This window comes from Styela clava, chromosome 5 (genome assembly GCF_964204865.1).
Source record: "Styela clava chromosome 5, kaStyClav1.hap1.2, whole genome shotgun sequence".
NCBI lineage: Eukaryota > Metazoa > Chordata > Ascidiacea > Stolidobranchia > Styelidae > Styela > Styela clava.
This window is the reverse complement of record NC_135254.1, coordinates 8,869,316-8,893,224: the sequence shown is the minus strand read 5'-3', so window position 1 is coordinate 8,893,224 and position 23,909 is coordinate 8,869,316. Positions and strand designations below refer to the sequence as shown.

The 23,909-nt window shown below is 32.5% G+C and overlaps 2 protein-coding genes and 2 long non-coding RNA genes across 4 annotated transcripts; 2 read left to right on the top strand and 2 right to left on the bottom strand.

The window, feature by feature from the left end:
• Nucleotides 1–2,402: 2,402 nt before the first annotated feature.
• LOC144423042 (N-acetyltransferase 8-like) lies at nucleotides 2,403–3,948 on the top strand. The gene is made up of 3 exons (XM_078113208.1): nucleotides 2,403–2,541; nucleotides 3,102–3,313; nucleotides 3,648–3,948. The coding sequence occupies exons 2-3, from the start codon at nucleotides 3,125–3,127 to the stop codon at nucleotides 3,891–3,893; spliced, it is 435 nt and encodes a 144-aa protein (XP_077969334.1). The 5' UTR covers nucleotides 2,403–2,541; nucleotides 3,102–3,124; the 3' UTR covers nucleotides 3,894–3,948.
• Nucleotides 3,949–4,414: 466 nt separating this feature from the next.
• Nucleotides 4,415–5,516, bottom strand: LOC144423043 (uncharacterized). The gene is made up of 3 exons (XR_013475531.1): nucleotides 5,190–5,516; nucleotides 4,835–4,880; nucleotides 4,415–4,688 (listed from the first exon to the last, which is right to left on the bottom strand). It is a non-coding gene; the product is annotated as an uncharacterized LOC144423043 (long non-coding RNA).
• Nucleotides 5,517–15,071: 9,555 nt separating this feature from the next.
• On the top strand, nucleotides 15,072–17,771 carry LOC144422929 (putative N-acetyltransferase camello). The gene is made up of 3 exons (XM_078112964.1): nucleotides 15,072–15,404; nucleotides 15,966–16,177; nucleotides 16,513–17,771. Exons 1-3 carry the CDS (start codon nucleotides 15,332–15,334, stop codon nucleotides 16,759–16,761), a joined length of 534 nt encoding a protein of 177 aa, XP_077969090.1. The 5' UTR covers nucleotides 15,072–15,331; the 3' UTR covers nucleotides 16,762–17,771.
• Nucleotides 17,499–18,724, bottom strand: LOC144422930 (uncharacterized). Its single transcript, XR_013475454.1, has 3 exons — nucleotides 18,134–18,724; nucleotides 17,779–17,824; nucleotides 17,499–17,633 (listed from the first exon to the last, which is right to left on the bottom strand). It is a non-coding gene; the product is annotated as an uncharacterized LOC144422930 (long non-coding RNA).
• Nucleotides 18,725–23,909: the final 5,185 nt, after the last annotated feature.

The window sequence follows — 23,909 nt, the reverse complement described above, 5'->3', positions numbered from 1 at the left end:
TCTGAAGAGTGACTGTATCTGAAGAATGGATGCAACTGCAAATTCACATATGTACATACAGATGGCCCGGATGTATCTGTAGAATAGCTTTATAGGCAAAATGGCTATATCTGCAGAATGGCAGTATCTGCAGAATGGCTGTATCTACAGAATGGGTCTATCGACAGAATGACTGTATCGCAAGCATGGCTGTATATGTACAATGGCTGTATCTGCCGAATTACTGTACCTGCAGAATGGCTGTATCTATAGAAGGTCCATTTATCAATATTCTGAAAAGATTTTTTTCTATAGTGGTTTCTAAGATTCTTCCAAGTTGATATTATTAACTTACGAACTATGGTGGGATTAAAGTTTTGTCAGATTGTATATGAAACGTGCATCAATGTGGGAAAGCTTGAGAGATATTGGACAAAGATTATCAAGCACATTCTACTTACACTGCATATTTGCGTATTGTTTATAATTGTTCCGTAAATTTGAAACCTCCATTCATATAATAATTGGTTTTTAATAAATTTAGATAACTATTAATATTGTGATTCGACTTTTCCGGATGTCAGAAACATTTTGTACTATTGTAACTTTAAATATTAGTGGACGTTCATTTAAGTTGTACTTGCATGAGTTCATTACGGGAGATATTATCCCTTCAAATATTGTCGGGTCATAATATGCAGGTTTGCGACCAAGGTTTTATTAAAGATTATATCTTCTTATAATTTGTACCTCTGACTAGAACCCCGGATTAGTGAATATCGATATATATATATATTGGTATTTGACACGTTTAGTGGACATAACGATTGTTTTGTTGTTATGTTGTACTTGTTGATCTTTGACACTTTTTGGACACCTAGTGGAAATATAAAAAAACTGCTTTTCTCTTTGATCACTGGACCAATTGCTTTGAAATTTTTAGTGGTTAAAGACGAAATTTTTCTCCAGAAGGATATCACTTTTATTTATTTCGAATATATCTGTTAGCTCTGTGAGATTTGTTTTTGTTTGCTATGACGTCACTGAACGTTCTACGGACATCGGACGCCATTTTGTGTCCTACTGTACTGCTTCGCTTGGTGTGAATATATTTGTAGACTGTGATCTGACGGTACGGTAAACCGTACTGTACTGCGAACAGACGTGTCCATATATTTGAACGTAGCTCTCTTGTTACATACAAAACATGCAATATATATTTAACTTGGAAAGTTATTTGAAAATCCGTTTTTATTTGATTTTGTTTGAAATCGTTTACCATGTTCAGTTGATCTTATTTACAGATACCACCGTGTCGTTTGTACATGACTCGCGACATAATATGACCTGTTTTTATTTGTCCTATTTATTTATTGGACACGAAGTTTTGTCATATACTACCGATAATTACTCTTTTTATTTATTTATTTGTTAATATCATTAAGTTGTCATTGTCTAAATTCGATTTGATTCACCATCGAATATGAACGAAATTCTTAATAATAGTAATCACCATTTGATCAATTTGAGCTCTACACTAGATCTGTGTTTGACTTGTGGTATTGTTTAATGATTAACGCCCCGTTCCCTATGTCAAACTGCATTTTACTTGCCGCATTGTAGAGTAGCCGAGAAGAGAAGCATGATAAAATGGTAAGAGTTTGTTAAAATAGGGATGGAGTATTTGGAGCATTATTAGCAGCTTGTCTGCAAGCAGGGTTACAACTTTGCAGGACGCTAACAAACTTCTAACAGTGGGAAGTAATAACAGAGATCTTCACGATAGAAAACGATTCACGATTCTAACATTGCCCGAATATGTTAATTAGCGATACGAATATAGGCTTTATTGCAAGAAGTATCTACCAAGCATAGAACGGACTACTTACTTTAAAAATTTCCGTCTATTTACATAACCCATCCAACAAGTTGGTCCCTACACTATATATAAATACGTGGTATTCTTTCAGTCACTTATGTAACCGTATCTAACAAAACACCTGTAACGTCATGGTAGATTTCCGTATTCGTGCATTACTGACGGAGGACAGACAATTCATATACAAACTTATTGTTGATTCTATGTTTAAACGTGGATGTACAGCCAGTAGGTCTTCGCTTTTTGGCAGTTGGAAGCTACAAGTTGGTGAAAAATATAATTATCATCAAGTATTTAGACTTTTATTCCTACAAAATCACCAAGTGAATTTATTTTAGAGAGAACTATAATTGCAATGAACAGGTTCAATGGCAAGATCAACTTACTGGAATACTTATACATGAACAAAATATTTTTCAAATATTCTTATATGGTTGGTATAATCCTGAACGTATTCTTGAGCAAACAGCATAAAAAATAGCCTTATGAATGAATGTACAGTGTCACAAAAAAATCTGTAATACGCAATGACTAACAAACACATGCATACGCACTTACAATGTCTTAACTTCAGGGATGGATATTTATTGTCGCATTTCTCAATTCTTGGACGATTGATAAAAACAGTTTATTGACTTTTGTTGTAGTTTGGTCTTTTGAAACTGCTATATTGATACTAATAGGTGAGTCGAGGACCATGTGATTATACTTTGATATGTTTCTGTTTTAGTAACATTTATATTTCTGGGTGTTTTCTCCAAATGTAAACTTGAAATAGTCAAAAGCCGTTTGCTAAAAAATATGACTCAAATATAAATTGCTCCTGATGATAAAGATTAGCTGAACCCAGCTGCAAAACTGTGGAATTGAAAAATGTTTCTCAGACATCTTCTTGTACTACAGTTGCAACAATTTTAGTTTTTTACTATTTTAAGAGTGCTCTTTCGCGTTACCGCTTTCAAACTGGTTTATCCCTTACCTTCATTTAATTTAAAACATTTAACTGCTTGCTATTTAAACTCGCTATTAGCTAGTTCCAGCCTAGATTTTTTGGATCAAGTTTGGATTATTGCAACTAAACTGAAAACTCCTGAAAATCCTCGCAAGACAAATGACCATTGAGGTGTTTGAATGGTAACTGAATTCCGATTTGCATCTAAATCCAAAATCAGAAACACAACTAAAAACTGTCAAACAGTCAACAAAGGAAGAAACTACCTAATATATACCGTTATGTTTTTAGGAATATATTCGTTTCGGAAATATATGAGGCGATATTTACCAGAAGATTTAAAAAAGGAAATTGGATGCAAATCAGACTATATAGGATTCTGGGTTGCTGAAAGGCAAGAAAAACGAGATTGGAAAATAGTTGGATGTATCGCTCTTTATCATTTACCTGATTCAATCTTGTCATACTTTCCGGATTGCAAGTCTTATGCTGTATCTTTGGAAGTGAGTGTGAATTTAGACAAAAAAAAGATAAAGAACTTGTAAACAGCACATTCCATCATCAGTCTTAGTTTTAGTCAATTTTGGATATTATCTACATTTTGCAATTTTAAAACACTGTCTACTATGTTAAGATGAAAAAGGGGGAGGGTTCAAGCCTAGCAAAACGGATTCAAATATCCCGAGAATACGAAATTTATGTTGTACTTATTCATGCTTGTGCGACTCGGTAAAAATTTTCCTGACTTTCCATTCGCACTTTGCGCAAGTAAGTCAGCTACTTCGTTATTAAATTAACTTTACTACACAATGTGGATTCTAATTTTTTCATTTTCAGAGAATGTATGTTGCGAATCATGCAAGACGCCGTGGCATTGGTAGTGAACTAATGTTGCATGCAATCAATCAAGCTTCAAATATGGGATTCAAAGAAATATTTCTTGATACCAGCGACGTAAAAGTTGAAGCAATAAATCTATATAAAAAGAACGGTTTTGAAATTGTGGTTGAAAAGCCGTGGCCTAATTTGTTTAGGTTTCCGAAAGTCAACTATATACTAATGAAAAAGGTCCTTACACAGTGACCCAAACAACAAGCAAAGCGTCCTAAATTAAATTGGGGTAAAATCATTTACAAACAGAAATGCAAGCATTGAATAAATCTTATTTATTTTTGTCAAAGTAATTAAAAAATTATTGCATTCTGTTTTTTGTTGTATAATTGGTGAAAACGAATTTAACAATACTGAAATGTTCTATATCAAATTTCAATTTGCGAGTAGGATATGAAATCATATTAGTGAAATCAAAACTGTAATCTTATTAATTAAACTGTTGTAGTTGACCAATATAGTATGTAGACATTTATATGTTATGAGTGTCAATGCATGTAGTGCCCATTGTAACTAATTTTTTTTTTCATATTGATATTATGTATTGCCTATTTTTGGTATGATTATGTTAAAACTTTTAAGCAGCTGTCACGCTCAAATAGGTTCGTGTTATCTGATTTTTCGAAAATAGTATGTTAATTGAAAATATGTTTATTAAATTTGGAAAATTTTGTCCGCATATCACTGGAATAACAATAAAAAAGCAAGAAATGTTCACATTAATTGTATATATTTGCTTTCAAACATGAAACAAACAATAATCTGAAGCCAGAATGAAGTTAAATATTCAAAATGGATTTATTCCGCCCTGTCATATTGTAAGAATGAAAGTTTATTTGCAACGCATTTTAAAAAATTGTCTTAAATATAGTTCATGTTTGCAATTATAATGACAATGCAAATTATATCTCATATAGAATATTCTGCTGATTTATTAGCTCATAGCACGATGAATGAAGATAAAACATGAAGAAAATCGAGGTTTACCTGAAATTAAGAAATATTTATGTTACTGGTGACAAATAATTGTGACAAGCAAAGTTTTATAGTTTTATTATGTATATACTAATGCTATTTTTATTGTATCAACTAAATATGTAAACACTAAAATAAACAAAACAAAAAATACGTACTATCCGTGAATTGAGTCGGAGCTGAGCCAATTATCTGAATCAGATACTAAAATAAAAACATGTGTTAAAGTTTAATCGTCAATGAAAATGGTATCAGTAATTTTTCCGTGTTATGAGTGAATCCGCAAAATAGAGAAATTAAACGCTAGTCAGTCGTATATATATGATGTTGGAGATTTTATAAAAGCTTCAGAATATTAAGAATAAACAATAAAATTATTCACAAGCATTTACAGCACGTAGTTTGAACAGACGTATGTATTTACGTAATTAAACAAATTTTTTAGGAATTCTAAAAGTATGTATTAGAATAAATATATATGTTCAACAGACAATATAATACATGGTTCCTTACAGCCTTGTTGGGGTAGTCTTGTAAGTTTCGCGTCAACTTGCACAAAGAAGATAAATGTAAAAAGCATCAGTGCAATCACAGCATACAGGTGATAAGTACTAGCCATTGTTGAACAAACTATTGATTTTATGTAAAGTTTCTCGTAAATTTAAATTTATAACAAAAACATCAGTTTATTAAACAAATATTATAACTGCAAGTTACCACAAATGTCTGTGTATCTATCTATAAAATTTTCGTTGCAATAAATGATGTTATTTGCATGTTCTCAAGTAATAGGCGAAGTTAATTTTACAAAATTATACAATTATTTTTTGCCCAAATGGCTGGATACTATCCAGTGGATAGCAGGGAATCTGAAACATTAGTAAAGTCCCAAAGTCAGTCAGAGTCGCCATGGAGGCATTGTATACCATATGTGATTTTCGATCCAAACAAAGCCCTGTACAAGGATCCACTAATATCTAAGGATGTGTAAGGAATCTACTATTTATTAACAAGAACCGGAATTTTTCCAGGTCGGCATTACTTACCCAATTTATTATACTCTGGGTGGGGTGGAGGAGGAGGGATTTGAGCCCGAAATTTTTAATCTGCGATGTCATCACTTGTGCCATTATACGTGTCGATTTTTAGCAAAAACCTTTTCATTAGGATATAGCTGACCTTTGAGATCTTAAACAAATTAGGCTACGGCTTTTCAACAACAATTTTGAAACCGTGCTAGTTGTAGAGATTAATTGTTTCAACTCTTACGTCGCTGGTATCAAAATATATTTTTTTGAATCCCATATTTGAAGCTTGATTGATTGCATGCAACATCAATTCAATCTGCGAGTAAGTCTCGCCCTTTCACCGCTAGGCCATAGACGCTCTTCATCAAAGTATTTTGAACTAGATCGCCAAATTTATACAGCGACATTACGATATGATTTGCTCATCAAAAGGCTCTAACAATTTTATTTATCTGTTTTTTGAGATTACAACTTCTTCTGAAAAAACAAGCGCATTCTTCCTATTTGACCTTTAAACCTGACTTCCACTCTCGGCAACCTTATCGATAGCATCGAGGTTCAGGTTAGAAAAATAAAATTTGACTTGTCTTCCAGACTTTCGAATTCATTACCGCATCTCTCATTCAGCTTTCGAACCTATATCTCAGTGAATTCACTACCTTTACATATATAAGGATTGAAAAATACAAGATCTGCAGGAGATCTTTCCAGTCGTTTGATTTATCGACTGCAATGAAACTTGAAGATTGAAACCGGAAAAAGTCCGCTCTGGAAACGGTTGAAAGGTAATGGATGACAATCAATACAAGCAGCACCTCTGAGAGAAGCTGAACGGATGTCATATCAATTAAAGCATTTATCTTTGCAATCTTGGCGTGGAAGGTAAGACATCTCGGTTTCAAAACCCATTTTCTCCAGATCACCTATGTAGTAATAATATGGGTGAATAATGCCTAACTATGACGTTTCAGGCTATATCATCAAGGTACTGTGAATAAAATGATAAGAATCAATTGTTTGAACGTAATAAATAACAAACTTTTCATATACTTACTTCTAGCCAAAATCGGTAGATTTCAAATGTCTCTATCAACAACTAAAATTAGATAAAACGAGTTTTAAATTTTTTTCAAAGTGATCAATGTTTGTTTGAATAATAAGCGCTGGATAAATTAAACAACATCCAGCACCTGTGTTACTAGTGAAAAAAGTATAAAGAGATGAAAAGGTATGATTTTTTCAAAATGTTATCAAGATATTGCGCTTACGAATGATATTGTTTAAACAGAAAACATTTAAATCGAGAGAAAACATTCGAATATACACACAGCATTTGACAAAGTTTAACATCCACTACGTACTGCCTGCAGCAGGCGGTTTTTCTTTGCGCATTGTCTTGCATGATGATTAGAAATATAACAAACAGAAATCCAGTCATAAGAAGAAAGAGATTTTTATTTGCCATTGTTAGTTTTTCTTTTTCTTGTAAATTGAATTTTACTGAAAAATATAATTTAATTTGAAGAAAAAACGATTGTACTAAATCTGTCTCTGATAACGTGTTGTATAAGCTGCTCGAGTTGTTACTTAAAGTCAAATATTTACAAACTTATCCTGAACCCACTGTCTCAACACTTTAAGATTTATTTTTTCAAATCCATCGTCAAGTTCCTGCTTTTAATCTTTCAAACTTAAACCTCAAAAAACTCTCTACTTCGACCCTATTCACTTCTCCTCGGAGCCTCCAGGAACTCAAAAGCGTCAACAGCGTTATCAATTATATTTGTGATTGATATTTACGACTAAATTAAACCGGAAAACCAACGCGTTACGGAAACAGCTTAATGGCGACGAATTGCACAAATCAGTGTAATCCAAGCACATACCTTCATTTCGAAAGGATAAAGAATGCGATGAGAAAAATTTGAAACTATAACTGGAAATACTGTTGAATTTCATATCCTTTATCAGCTTTATGAGATTGACTACTTCGAAATGCGAGGGTATTTTACCCCATTAATTGAGTTATCTGAATCTCAAAGCTATATATAATGCTGGAATATAATATTATTTCTATCATTCATAAGTCGCCTAGATTTTCGGAATCTGCAGCCTGCATTTCTACAAATACCAGAAACTTTAAGTGAGATATGAACATAGTATTTGTTATCCAGGATAAAATATATCAGGATTGAAGTAATTGTCTTTACTAGACGAAAATTTGTAAAATGTTTCAAATGTTTTTTCAAGACCAATGCTAAAACCTTTTATTGTTTAACACACACGAGGTTTAAAAACCTAAAAACTAAGAATATTCCATATATAACCACTTTAGTTGTTTCCTAATGCTAGCAACTGAACCAAAATTTTTCAATAAATAAATTTCTTGTATTGATCTCCATGCAAGCTAATAGGGTACATGATAATATCCACTTGAAGTTCTCACAAATATTCGAAGAAACCTTCAGTCAATATATTTCTAACAAGATTTATTTTTTCGTAAAAAATGATTCTTTGTTCAGGAAAAGGCCAATTTTCACAGTCAATAACCAAATATCAAGATTGGCAAATACAAATTTCATTCTTCTCACGATTCTGTTCAGCATGTTTCAGTTCTTTACACAAGTCATTGCGATCGATCGCCATGGACCACCAGGCTGTACGTAATGCGAATGAAATTTCGTGATATTTTTTATTTTGTTTCCTAAATATATCTGAAAGATAATATTGCTATGTGTTTCAACTACTTGCTTGAATCACATCATTGAGTAAAATCTTGTAGAAGCAGTATCCAATTCACAAGTTAAAGTTTTTTTCTTGCACTTATTATATTCATTTATTCTTCTTACATATGCCCTAATTATGGAGCGAACTTTGAGCCTTTTCAAAAAAAATTCTTTTTAAAAAGTACAATTTCTTTCTTGTTCGGCTCTACCTGACCATGATTATAACACCCCAGGTGAGTAGGTGATGAATTTTAAAAGTAAAATGTACTAACTGTGATGTCAACGGGTTACATCAACGTTTCAACATCTGGGTTAGCTCAGTTGTAATTAGAACTAAGAATCAAATTAATAGATCGAATTGATCAAAGAATTGAAATTTCACTTGTCACAATTATTTTTCACTCCTAATATGACTTTTTAAATTTAGATAAAACTTCAATTTTCGTCACTGTCTTTGTGAATTATATTGTCATTGTCTCATCTAACTAGTAATATGTTATATACAATCTAATAGTTGTTATCAAATATAATTGAATAACGAATTCAAATTTTCATAATACATAGCAATAAATGTGTGATGAAGAGAAACGTCTGTTGCTTCTCTGATTATGATCCAAAGGTGTTCGAAAAGATGAGATATCCAGAAGTGACCAGTTTTTTTTTCTTCCAATGAATATATTGGAAACAAGCTGTCACGCTCACATAAGTTTGTGTTATCTGATTTTTCGAAACTAATATGTTAATTGAAAATATGTTTATTAAATTTAGAAAATTTCTTGTCAGTGTCATATTATGGCATTTCTTGTGAAGGAAATATTCGGTATTATCGCCCTTTTTCCGCATACTACTGGAATACCATTGAAAAACAAGCAAGAAACATTAACATTTATTGTATACATTTGATTTCAAACATGAAAACGAACAATAATCTAAAGCCAGAATAAAGTTAACTATTCAAAATAGATTTATTCCGCCCTTTAATATTGTAAGAATAAGGGTTTATTGGCAACGCATTTCAAAAATTTGTCATAAATATAGTTCATGTTTTCAATTATAATGAAAATAAAAATTATATCTCATATAGAATATTCTGCCCATTCATTAGCTCTATGACATGGTTTATCTTATGCATGGGTCACTTATTGCTGCGACACCTTTTGCACGGTTGCGTGGTGGACATCGCCGCCATTTCCTCGCAAGGATTCTAATTTACACATTCATTTCGATTACGTCGTAAAATTGAAAATTGTTTAAAGCCGATAACAATAAAAAACAAAACCCTAAAAAAATGAATTTCAAAATCATTCAGCGATAAGTAGCTAACAAGATAAATTCAAAATTTCTCTTCCCTCATTCAGGAGTAAGCGAACATCGCGGCGACAATGTAAGCGCTCTCCGTCGAATGTCTGAAGTAGTAAACCGCCACTAGGTGATGCGGTTGACAAAACAAACAAGATTCTTGTAATCGCCATGAGAATTAATGGCGCATTATACATCTTTATTCAAGTATATTTTAATTTTTCTTTTCCTATATCAAGTATAAACCCGAAAATATGAGGTTTCATATTACTCAATTGGACACTGCAATCATATTTGATTGCACTGTTCCCATTGGTCAATACATTTTGTAACGTAGCGGGGTTTAAAGGCGACGGCGATCGAGAGTAATAGTAATGACCGTCTTCCTCGCTAAACAACTATTGAACTGTCTTTAAAATACTGGCAAAATACTCAGCTTTTCTGTTGTCCCAATATACAACATAAAACAGTCGAAAATGGTGACAGCACATTTGAACCCACGTACATTTGAACCCATACATTTGCATCCGTACCTCCGCGGGTTCAATCTATATGCGGGTGCTAAAATTCACGGGTTAGTGTTAGTATAGTTCAAATATACGTAGGTACAAATGTCCATAGGTTCAATAATATGCAGGTGCAATTGTCTTGGGTTGAAATTACGGGTTCAAATGTACGTATGTTGTAAATGTACAAATGTAATAGAACCGTCGGAAATATCAACAACGCTTTAACGGTGCAATTGTGTATTACAAGTGTTCAGATACAAGTCTATGGTGGCCCATCGTTGTCACGCTTAAAATTGAAAAAAAAAAATGAAAAATTAAAATAAAAGTAAAATAAAAAAAATAGTTGTGAAAAAAACATGAGAAAAAAAAAATTTAAAATAAAAACGAAAATAAAATAAAAACTAAATTATAAAAAAAAAAAAAAAAAACGTGTTTAAAAAAATATACAAAGGTTGACAACGATGGGCCGCCTCGTGGCCCATCATTGTCACGCGGTTTTATTTTTGAGAAAATTTGCTTCGGCTTGGGACCAACGTTGTCATGCATAATCCTACGCGCACAAACGGTGTTTCCTGGTTTTCTAACTCACTACTGATTTTATTGAGCAATATTCAATAAATTCAAAACGAAAATGTTCTATAAATTCATAAATTGTCCATGCTACAAGTTCAACTAGAAGTAATATATTTATAATAATGATAAGAGAATATAGAATTGAGTACGAAAATACGGGAAATTTGTTTTCACGTGTAGAAGGTAATTGAATTGGAGAATGCTGCTCAGCTGGCCGGGCACTCTCGCGATACCGGTACCGTCTGACAGTACCTGTACCCATGCAATCAATCAAGAAACGAATGGGAGATACGGATAGTCTAGCTAGTAGAATATAGTGAATCGAGGGATGGATTGATCGCAGCCAGTTACAGGTTGTGCGTAATATTAATTACCAGCATGGTACCGGTTATTGTAATTGTCATGAGGGTACAGCCAATGGCGCGTCAAACTTTTTTGCTGATAATGATGCTCCTTAAACCTAACTTCAAAATAAATTTTTGTGGATATATAAATTATAAGTTAGATGTTGTTATAGACAGATAGACTACCTACCGTGCGCGAGACTAAATAAATTCAAGTACCGTAATAGTTGAATGTTCGAACATCAATATTCAAATTACCCAACAAACTCACTCTTGTGTTAAATGTCTGCATGTCTGATGTGATAATCTTTAGTAGACAACAAACAGGCTTGAATATTATGGCAACGTCCAAGGCCCAATGGTTTCATATCAAGAGTGAATATACTACTTTAATAACATGTTGATTGTTTATTTAAAAGACTTACAGATATATCGATACATTTGAGATCATATCTAAAAATGTCTGACGAGTAGAAACATGATGAGCAGTTGGAAGCTGCGGTGAAGAGATACGTTCAAGACGGATTAAAAAGACAAGGAATGCTTAATTTCCTAAGAAGAGACAATGCGCGATATGGTTAGGGCTTGAGTACTTTGGATCGATGTCTGCGATATTTCAAAATATATTATATCGACCACCATGTCAATGACAAACCCAGGGAACACCGTTTGTGCGAGTAGAATTATGCATGACAACGTTGGTCCCAAGCCGTAGCAAATTTTCTCAAAATAAAAACGCGTGACAACGATGGGCCACGAGGCGGCCCATCGTTGTCAACATTCGTATTTTTTTTTTATTCACGTTTTTTTTTCATAATTTTTTTATAATTTTATTTTATTTTCGTTTTTATTTTTAATTTTTTTTTTGCATTTTATTTTTATTTTATTTAAATGCTTTTTCACAATTATTTTTTTATTTTAAGTTTTTTATTTTATTTTTTTCAATTTTAAGCGTGACAACGATGGGCCACCATACAAGTCAACTCAGGTTTATGTACTGTGCAAGTGAAGCAATACATACGAATTGAATATAATGAATAAAGTAACGATTGAAACTACGAGAAAATAAAGTACAAACTTACAACGTAGAAGCGTCATACGAGAGAACGAGAGAACAAACGTCTACGCGTTGATATTAAACGTAAGACATAGGTTTGTACAGACAGAATGAATGAATCTGAAGAATCGATGTACCTGCAAAATGACTGCAGCTGTATAAATACCTATATCTGCAGAATGGCTACACCTGCAAATGTCCTTAACTGCAGGATGGCTGTATTTGCAGATTGGTGTACCTGAAGATTGCGGTATTTGAAGAATTGGCTGTATCTGCAGAATGGCTATATCTGCACAATAGCTGTATCTACAAAATGGCTGTATTTGCACAGTGGCTCTACATACGGAATGGCTGTGTTGATAGAATGTCTGTATCTGTAAAATGGCTATATTTGTAAAATGGCTCTACCTGCAGAGTGGCTGTCTCTGCAGAAGGGTTGTTTCTGCATAACGATTGTATCTGCATATTGACAGTATCTGAAGAGTGACTGTATCTGCAGAATGGATGCAACTGCAAATTCACTGTACATGCAGATGGATGTATCTGTAGAAAAGCTTTATAGGCAGAATGACTATATCTGCAAAATGGCAGTATCTTTAGAATAGCTGTATCTGCAGAATGGATGTACTTGCAGTATGGGTCTATCTACTGAATGACTGTATCGCAAGGATGGATGTATATGTACAATGGCTGTATCTATAGAAGGTCCATTTATCAAAATTCTGAATTTATTTTTATTTTTTATAGTGGCTTCCAAGATTATTCCAAGTAGATATTATTAACTTACGAATTACGATGGGATTAAAGTTTTGTCAGATTGTATATGAAACGTTTATCAATGTGGGAAGGCTTAAGAGATATTGGCCAAAAATTATCAAGCACATTCTACTTACACTGCATATTTGCGTATTATTTATAAACGTTCACGTAAATCTGAAATCTCCATTAAGATAACAATTGATTTTCAATACATTTAGATAACTATAAATATTGTGATTCGACTTTTGCGGATGTCAGAAATGTTTTGTATTATTATAACTTTAAATATTAGTGGAAGTTCATTTAAGTTGTACTTGCATGAGTTCATTACGGGAGAAAATATCCCGTCAAATATTGCCGGGTCTTAATATGCAGGTTCGGGACCAAAGTTTTATTAAAGAATATATCTTCTTATAATTTGTATTTCTGATTAGTACCCCGGATTAGGGAATATCGATATATATATATATACATATTTATTGTTATTAAATACAAAAAGCATGTAATATATTTTAACATGGAAAGTTATATGAGATTCCGTTTTTATTTGATTTTTTTGAAATTGTTTACCATGTTCAGTTGATCTTATTTACAGATACCACCGTGTCGTTTGTACATGACTCGCGACATATTATGACCTGTTTTTATTTGTCCTATTTATTTATTGGACACGAAATTTTGCGTGTTTTGCAGTTGAGGTATTATTGTGAAATCGTTTTCTCTTTACCTATGGATTTACTTTCAGTGGTTAAAGATTGTTTTAAAAACATCCGTGGGCTCTATGGAATAAGTTTTCACTTTCAAGTGAAATTCTTCTCAATGTCATTATCGTTGACATAAAAAATCGCCTCTTTCATTAAACACTGGACCAATTGCTTTGAAATTTTTAGTAATTAAAGATTGTATTTTTCTCTATTTCAATGATTTCTGAGGGTTATAAAGGATTTTTATTTGTGTGCGATGAAGTCATCTAAATTTTAAAAAATGTGCCCCTCGTTGGGGTTGCGCGGTGACGATCTGGTGGTTTGGCGAAGTTGGGAACATCTTAAATTAGTCACAAGGAAGTTATTTCATAACAAATATTTCGTGTAGCTTCTGCCAAATCTGAGATCGATTCATGACGTTCACCGTTTTCAACGAACCGCTGGACTTACTTAGTTTGTATACTATGATGGATGGATATCTTCTGACTTATATATTTGTTGTCATATACTACCGATGCCTACTCTTTTTTATTCCTTAATTTATATTTTATTCCTTAATTCATATTTTATTTATTTCTCAGTTAATATATTATCAAATTGTCACAGTCTAACTACGATTTGATTCACCATCAAATATGAACGAAATTCTCAAAAATAGTAATCCCCATTTGATCATTTTGAGCTCTATACTACATTTGTGTTTGACTTTGTATTGGTTAATGATTAACGCCCGTTCTTTATGTCAAACTGCATTTTACATGTCGCTATGTAAGCATGGTAAAATGGCAAGGATTTGTCAATATATATTTAGAGAGAGTATTTGAAGCATTATAAGCAGCTTGTCTACGAGCAGGGTTACAACTGTGCAGGACGCTAACAAACTTCTAAGAGTGGAAAGTTATAACAGAGATTTTCACGATAGAATACGATTCACGATTTTAACATCGCCTGAATGTGTTAATTAGGAATACTAATATAGGCTATATTGCAAGAAGTATCTACCAAGCATAGAACGGACCACTTACTTCAAAAATTTCCGTCTATTTACATAATTCATCCAACCAGTTGGTCCCTACACTATATATAAATACGTGGTATTCTTTCAGTCACTTAATTAAGTAACCAAATCTAACAAAACACCTGTAACGTCATGGTAGATTTCCGTATTCGTGCATTACTGACGGAGGACAGACAATTCATATACAAACTTATTGTTGATTCTATGTTTAATCGTGGATGTACAGCCAGTAGGTCTTCGCTTTTTGGCAGTTGGAAGCTACAAGTTGGTGGAAAATATAGTTAAATGTATCTGATATTTTTAAATACACTATCAAGAATTTAGACTATCATTCCTACAAAATCGCCAAGTGAATTTATTTTAGAGAGAACTACAATTGCAATAAACAGGTCCGATGGCAAGATCAACTTACTGGAATACTTATACATGGACAAAATATTTTTCAAATATTCTTGTATGGTTGGTATAATCCTGACCGTATTCTTGAGCAAACAGCATCAAAAATAGCTTTATGAATGAATGTACAGTGCCACAAAAAAAAATCTGTAATAAGCAATTACTAAAAAACACATGCATACGCACTTAAAATGTTTTAACTTCAGGGATGGATATCTATTGTTGCATTTCTCACTTCTTGGATGATTGATAAAAACAGTTTATTGACTTTTGTTGTAGTTTGGTCTTTTGAAACTGCTATATTGATACTAATAGGTGAGTCGAGGACTATGTGATTATACTTTGATATGTTTCTATTTTAGTAACATTTATTTTTCTCGCTGTTCTCTCCAAATGTAAACTTGAAATAGTCAAAAGCCGTTTGCTAAAAGATATGACTCAAATATAAATTGCTCTGGATGATAAAAATTAGCTTAACCCAGCTGCAAAACTGTGGAATTGAAAGATGTTTCCCAGACCCTTGGCCGCAGGAAACATCTTCTTGTACTACAGTTGCAACAATTTTAGGTTTATTATTATTTTAAGAGTGCTCTTTCGTGATAGCGCTTTCAAACTGGTTTATCCCTTACCTTCATTTAATTTAAAATATTTAACTGCTTGTTTTTTAAGCTCGCTATTAGCTAGTTCCAGTCAAGTTTTGATTGTTGCAACTAAACTGAAACTCCTGAAAATCCTCGCAAGACAAATTACCATTGAGATGTTTAAATGGTACCTAAATTCAGATTTGTACCTAAATCCAAATCAGAAACACAACTGAAAACTGTCAAATAGTCAACAAAGGAAGAAACTATCTAATATATACCGTTATGCTTTCAGGAATATATTCGTTTCGGAAATATATGAGGCGATATTTACCAGAAGATTTAAAAAAGGAAATTGGATGCAAAGCAGACTATATAGGATTCTGGGTTGCTGAAATGCAAGAAAAACGAGATTGGAAAATAGCTGGATGTATCGCACTTTATCATTTACCTGATTCAATCTTGTCATACTTTCCGGATTGCAAGTCTTCTGCAGTATCTTTGGAAGTGAGTGTGAATTTAGACAAAAAAAGATAAAGAACTTGGTATAAACAACTCATTCCATAATCAGTCTTAGTTTTAGTCAATTTTGGATATCATCCATATTTTGCAATTTTAAAACACTGCCTTCTATGTTAAGATGAAAAAGGGGGAGGTTCAAGCCTAGCAAAAATGAGTCAAATATCCCAAGCATACGAAATTTATGTTGTACTTATTCATGCTTGTGCGACTCGGTATAAATTTTCCTGACCTTCCATTCGCACTTTGCGCAAGTAAGTCAGCTACTTCGTTATTAACTTAACTTTACTACACAATGTGAATTCTAATTTTTTCATTTTCAGAGAATGTACGTTGCGAATCATGCAAGACGTCGTGGAATTGGTAGTGAACTGATGTTGCATGCAATCAATCAAGCTTTAAATATGGGATTCAAAGAAATATTTCTTGATACCAGCGACGTTAGAGTTGAAGCAATAAATCTGTATAAAAAGAACGGTTTTAAAATTGTGGTTGAAAAGCCGTGGCCTAATTTGTTTAGGTTTCCAAAAGTCAACTATATACTAATGAAAAAGATCCTTTCTGAAAATTGACAGGTTTAATAGTACAAGGTGACCCAAAAAACAAGCAAAGCGTCCTAAATTAAATTGGGGTAAAATCATTTACAAACAGAAATGCAAGCATTGAATAAATCTTATTTATTTTTGTCAAAGTAATTAAAAAATTATTGCTTTCTGTTTTTTGTTGTATAATTGGTGAAAACGAATTTAACAATACCGAAATGTTCTATATCAAATTTCAATTTGCGAGTAGGATATGAAATCATATTAGTGAAATCAAAACTGTAATCTTATTAATTAAACTGTTGTAGTTGACCAATATAGTATGTAGACAATTTATATGTTATGAGTGTCAATGCATGTAGTGCCCATTGTAACTAAATCTTTTCTTTTTCATATTGATATTATGTATTGCTTATTTTTGGTATGACAACTTTTAAGCAGCTGTCACGCTCAAATAGGTTTGTGTTATCTGATTTTTTGAAACTAGTATGTTAATTGAAAATATGTTTATTAAATTTTGAAAATTTTTTGTCAGCGTCATATTATGGGATTTCCGGTAATGGAGGAAATATTCAGTATTATCGCGTTTTTTGTCCGCATACTACTAGAATAACAATAAAAAAGCAAGAAACGTTCACATTAATTGTATATATTTGCTTTCAAACAATAATCTGAAGCCAGGATGAAGTTAAATATTCAAAATAGATTTATTCCGCCCTGTAATATTGTAAGAATGAAAGTTTATTTGCAACGCATTTTACAAAATTGTCTAAATATAGTTCATGTTTGCAATTATAATGACAATGCAAATTATATCTCATATAGAATATTCTGCTAATTTATTAACTTAATTTTATTAGCACGATGAATGAAGATAAAACATGAAGAAAATCGAGGTTTACCTGAAATTAAAAATCTTTATGTTACTGGTGACAAATAATTGTGATAAAAAAAGTTTTATAGTTTCATTATGTATATACTAATGCTATTTTTATTGTATCAACTAAATATGTAAACACTGAAAAATACAAAACAAAAAATACGTACTATCCGTGAATTGAGTCGGAGCTGAGCCAATTATCTGAATCAGATACTAAAATAAAAACATGTGTTAAAGTTTAATCGTCAATGAAAATGGTATCAGTAATTTTTCCGTGTTATGAGTGAATCCGCAAAATAGAGAAATTAAACGCTAGTCAGTCGTATATATATGATGTTGGAGATTTTATAAAAGCTTCAGAATATTAGGAATAAACAATAAAATTATTCACAAGCATTTACAGCACGTAGTTTGAACAGACATATGTATTTACGTAATTAAACAATTTTTTTAGGAATTCTAAAAGTATGTATTAGAATAAATATATATGTTCAACAGACAATATAATACATGGTTCCTTACAGCTTTGTTTGGGTAGTCTTGTAAGTTTCGCGTCAACTTGCACAAAGAAGATAAATGTAAAAAGCATCAGTGCAATCACAGCATACAGGTGATAAGTACTAGCCATTGTTGAACAAACTATTGATTTTATGTAAAGTTTCTCTTAAATTTAAATTTATAACAAAAACATCAGTTTATTAAACAAATATTATAACTGCAAGTTACCACAAATGTCTGTGTATCTATCTATAAAATTTTCGTTGCAATAAATGATGTTATTTGCATGTTCTCAAGTAATAGGCGAAGTTAATTTTACAAAATTATACAATTATTTTTTGCCCAAATGGCTGGATACTATCCAGTGGATAGCAGGGAATCTGAAACATTAGTAAAGTCCCAAAGTCAGTCAGAGTCGCCATGGAGGCATTGTATACCATATGTGATTTTCGATCCAAACAAAGCCCTGTACAAGGATCCACTAATATCTAAGGATGTGTAAGGAATCTACTATTTATTCACAAGAACCGGAATTTTTCCAGGTCGGCATTACTTACCCAATTTATTATACTCTGGGTGGGGTGGAGGAGGAGGGATTTGAGCCCGAAATTTTTAATCTGCGATGTCATCACTTGTGCCATTATACGTGTCGATTTTTAGCAAAAACCTTTTCATTAGGATATAGCTGACCTTTGAGATCTTAAACAAATTAGGCTACGGCTTTTCAACAACAATTTTGAAACCGTGCTATTTGTAGAGAATAATTTTTTCAACTCTTACGTCGCTGGTATCAAAATATATTTTTTTGAATCCCATATTTGAAGCTTGATTGATTGCATGCAACATCAATTCAATCTGCGAATAAGTCTCGCCCTTTCACCGCTAGGCCATAGACGCTCTTCATCAAAGTATTTTGAACTAGATCGCCAAATTTATACAGCGACATTACGATATGATTTGCTCATCAAAAGGCTCTAACAATTTTATTTATCTGTTTTTTGAGATTACAACTTCTTCTGAAAAAACAAGCGCATTCTTCCTATTTGACCTTTAAACCTGACTTCCACTCTCGGCAACCTTATTATCGATAGCATCGAGGTTCAGGTTGGAAAAATAAAATTTGACTTGTCTTCCAGACTTTCGAATTCATTACCGCATCTCTCATTCAGCTTTCGAACCTATATCTCAGTGAATTCACTACCTTTACATATATAAGGATTGAAAAATACAAGATCTGCAGGAGATCTTTCCGGTCGTTTGATTTATCGACTGCAATGAAACTTGAAGATTTAAACCGGAAAAAGTCCGCTCTGGAAACGGTTGAAAGGTAATGGATGACAATCAATACAAGCAGCACCTCTGAGAGAAGCTGAACGGATGTCATATCAATTAAAGCATTTATCTTTGCAATCTTGGCGTGGAAGGTAAGACATCTCGGTTTCAAAACCCATTTTCTCCAGATCACCTATGTAGTAATAATATGGGTGAATAATGCCTAACTATGACGTTTCAGGCTATATCATCAAGGTACTGTGAATAAAATGATAAGAATCAATTGTTTGAACGTAATAAATAACAAACTTTTCATATACTTACTTCTAGCCAAAATCGGTAGATTTCAAATGTCTCTATCAACAACTAAAATTAGATAAAACGAGTTTTAATTTTTTTTCAAAGTGATCAACGTTTGTTTGAATAATAAGCGCTGGATAAATTAAACAACATCCAGCACCTGTGTTACTAGTGAAAAAAGTATAAAGAGATGAAAAGGTATGATTTTTTCAAAATGTTATCAAGATATTGCGCTTACGAATGATATTGTTTAAACAGAAAACATTTAAATCTAGAGAAAACATTCGAATATACACACAGCATTTGACAAAGTCCAACATCCACTACGTACTGCCTGCAGCAGGCGGTTTTTCTTTGCGCATTGTCTTGCATGATGATTAGAAATATAACAAACAGAAATCCAGTCATAAGAAGAAAGAGATTTTTATTTGCCATTGTTAGTTTTTCTTTTTCTTGTAAATTGAATTTTACTGAAAAATATAATTTAATTTGAAGAAAAAACGATTGTACTAAATCTGTCTCTGATAACGTGTTGTATAAGCTGCTCGAGTTGTTACTTAAAGTCAAATATTTACAAACTTATCCTGAACCCACTGTCTCAACACTTTAAGATTTATTTTTTCAAATCCATCGTCAAGTCCCTGCTTTTAATCTTTCAAACTTAAACCTCAAAAAACTCTCTACTTCGACCCTATTCACTTCTCCTCGGAGCCTCCAGGAACTCAAAAGCGTCAACAGCGTTATCAATTATATTTGTGATTGATATTTACGACTAAATTAAACCGGAAAACCAACGCGTTACGGAAACAGCTTAATGGCGACGAATTGCACAAATCAGTGTAATCCAAGCACATACCTTCATTTCGAAAGGATAAAGAATGCGATTAGAAAAATTTGAAACTATAACTGGAAATACTGTTAAATTTCATATCCTTTATCAGCTTTATGAGATTGACTACCTCAAAATGCGAGGGTATTTTACCTCATTAATTGAGTTATCTGAATCTCAAAGCTATATATAATGCTGGAATATAATATTATTTCTATCATTCATAAGTCGCCTAGATTTTCGGAATCTGCAGCCTGCATTTCTACAAATACCAGAAACTTTAAGTGAGATATGAACATAGTATTTGTTATCCAGGATAAAATATATCAGGATTGAAGTAATTGTCTTTACTAGACGAAAATTTGTAAAATGTTTCAAATGTTTTTTCAAGACCAATGCTAAAACCTTTTATTGTTTAACACACACGAAGTTTAAAAACCTAAAAACTAAGAATATTCCATATATAACCACTTTAGTTGTTTCCTAATGCTAGCAACTGAACCAAAATTTTTCAATAAATAAATTTCTTGTATTGATCTCCATGCAAGCTAATAGGGTACATGATAATATCCACTTGAAGTTCTCACAAATATTCGAAGAAACCTTCAGTCAATATATTTCTAACAAGATTTATTTTTTCGTAAAAAATGATTCTTTGTTCAGGAAAAGGCCAATTTTCACAGTCAATAACCAAATATCAAGATTGGCAAATACAAATTTCATTCTTCTCACGATTCTGTTCAGCATGTTTCAGTTTTTTACACAAGTCATTGCGATCGATCGCCATGGACCAACAGGCTGTACGTAATGCGAATGAAATTTCGTGATATTCTTTTTTTTTGTTTCTTAAAATATATTTGAAGATAATAATGCTATGTGTTTTAACTACCTGCATAAATCACATCAATGTGTCAAATCTTGTAGAAGCAGTATCCAATTCACAAGTTAAAGTTTTTTTTCTTGAACTTTTTATATTCATTTATTCTTCTTACATATGCTTTAATTATGAAGCGAACTTTGAGTCTTTTCAAAAAAAATCTTTTTTTTTAGTTGACTTTAGTACACTTTTGTTCTTTTTCGGCTCTACCTGCTCATAATTATACCACCCCGGGTGAGCAGGTGATGAATTTGGGAAGTAAAATGTACTAACTGTGATGTCAACGGGTTAAATCAACGTTTCAACATCTGGGTTCGCTCACCTGTAATTAGAACTAAGAATCGAATTAATAGATCGAATTGTTTGCAGAATTGAAGTTTTACGTATTACACAATTATTCTTCACTCCTAATATGACTGTTGCTTTTCTAATTATAATTCAACGGTGTTGAAAAAGATGAGATACTAGTAGAGGCTGACCATTTTTCTTATATTCCAATTAATATATTGGAACCATTGAATTTATAAAAAAAAGCATCGCCAATATGTAACAATAAACAATTCTTCAGTATTTAGCAAATCAAATATTCATTTCTTTCGGCATATTACATACAAGCAATAAACAAACCCAACGAAAAAAATGGGGGAAATACATCTACATCAGCAAGTCATTGGATCGTATGTCTTTGGATTGGATTGGATATCTTTTTGAATGTAAATTAACCCCGGGTGTTCCTGGGTCATTTTGACACCCCTCCATAATTTTTTTAATATTTCACCAAATGCCAAAAATGCCAAAAACATCATTAATGTGTCCTTAAAAAGCTTATTATCGTCGCTTTCCACAAAAACGCGCCCGAATGACGTAGCGCAAATGTGTACGGCCGTACGCCGGTAAGAAGAGAGAAATTTCAAAAAATTTCGAGAAAAAGTTCCTCACTTTTAACGCTGTGATCGACACGTGATTGATATGCGAGAGAAAAAGTTCTCTTTCAGAAGAGCTTTACGTCACCTTCAAAATAAAACAATAGTGGGATTTGTAAGTGAAGTGATATTCGTTTTATCGAAGAGCATTTGATCGCGCGCTGTCTGGTATCTTCGTTTGTTTATTATGAGCCGGAGGACGTTGCTCGCGCGTTCAAAATACTTCGTTTTCAACTAACAACAGATTATTTGTTAATTTTTAGGGTTTAAAATACTCATACCAATAAAATTGACCTTGTTGCAAAATAAAAATTATACATAAAAAAATATGATGACTTCATCGTAATTAAGAACACTCGAATCAAGCATGGATAATTCAAACTCAAACATTTTGAGTTTTGAAATTGGTTTTGTTCACATGCAGACCACTATGAAATACTATTGACCCGCCAAAATACATTTAATTTGGCCATAATTCCAAATTATGACACAGATTAGCCATTTATAACCAGGCCGATCCTATTTAAATAAAATTCGTAAGTTCGTAACTTGGAGTTGCTTTTGACTCTGATAGACCAAAGTAAAACATAAAAAGTTCAGGCAAAGTGAAATCGCGAGGATTTCATTCAGGTTTAATTATGTTTCATGTGATGAGAAAAACTTGTTAATACAATATGCCTTGCCAAACATGAACTGCAATAAAATGCGTATAATTGACATTTTTTTCCGTAATGAACCTATATTCATAATGCATTGCCTATAGAAGCAATAAAAAACTTAGTTGCTGAGAAATACCAGTATATTGAATGTTTTCAATAGCATTGACTGTACGTTATATTAAGATATTAAAACAATTCAGCCCAGATAAAAAAGATTTCTATGCACATTTGAGATTGGGCTTTTTCTCTACACTTTACAAAACTTGTATAAGCAGATCTTCTCGTTGTGTCGATGAATCGTGAAACTAGAAATAGACTTGGATGTGATTACGTACAAGAATCTGACAGACACTAGTTGAAGTAAAACATTGAATCGTTCTAGAGGGTCATACAGATACAAGATATTTGTTAATTAATTTTGACATAATGTCATAATTTTTCAATTGACGTCACAATGTATTTCTTCAAAAGCGAAGAAGAGCTGTGCAATTCACTACCAGTTGACCCTCCGTAACGCGCTGGCCATTGTTAATTTTTCTGTTAAGTCTCATCGCAGTCGATAAATGACGATGACTGGAAATTGTTTTATCATTACAAGCTCCGAACCTTTGGTTAGACAAAACCGCAACGTAGAAACCGAATTGATTTTGACATGTGTAAAATATAACTAAAGCAATCACCATAATGAACAATATCTTATAAATTTTAGATTTTTTTTTGCAGCACGAATCAAGATAGCTATATTTGGCAGTCGTGATGTGATGAAATGTCACGACTGAAATGCTGTAAAATTTGTGTGTGATGTTTGCATAATTTGTAATATATTGTTGTATTGTATGTAATGCATTGCTTCCAATGTCTTTTCTCATCTTTAACGGGAAATATCATATTCACCCATTAATACGGCAGTCGTCTTCAAATTCGTACAATCACAAATTTT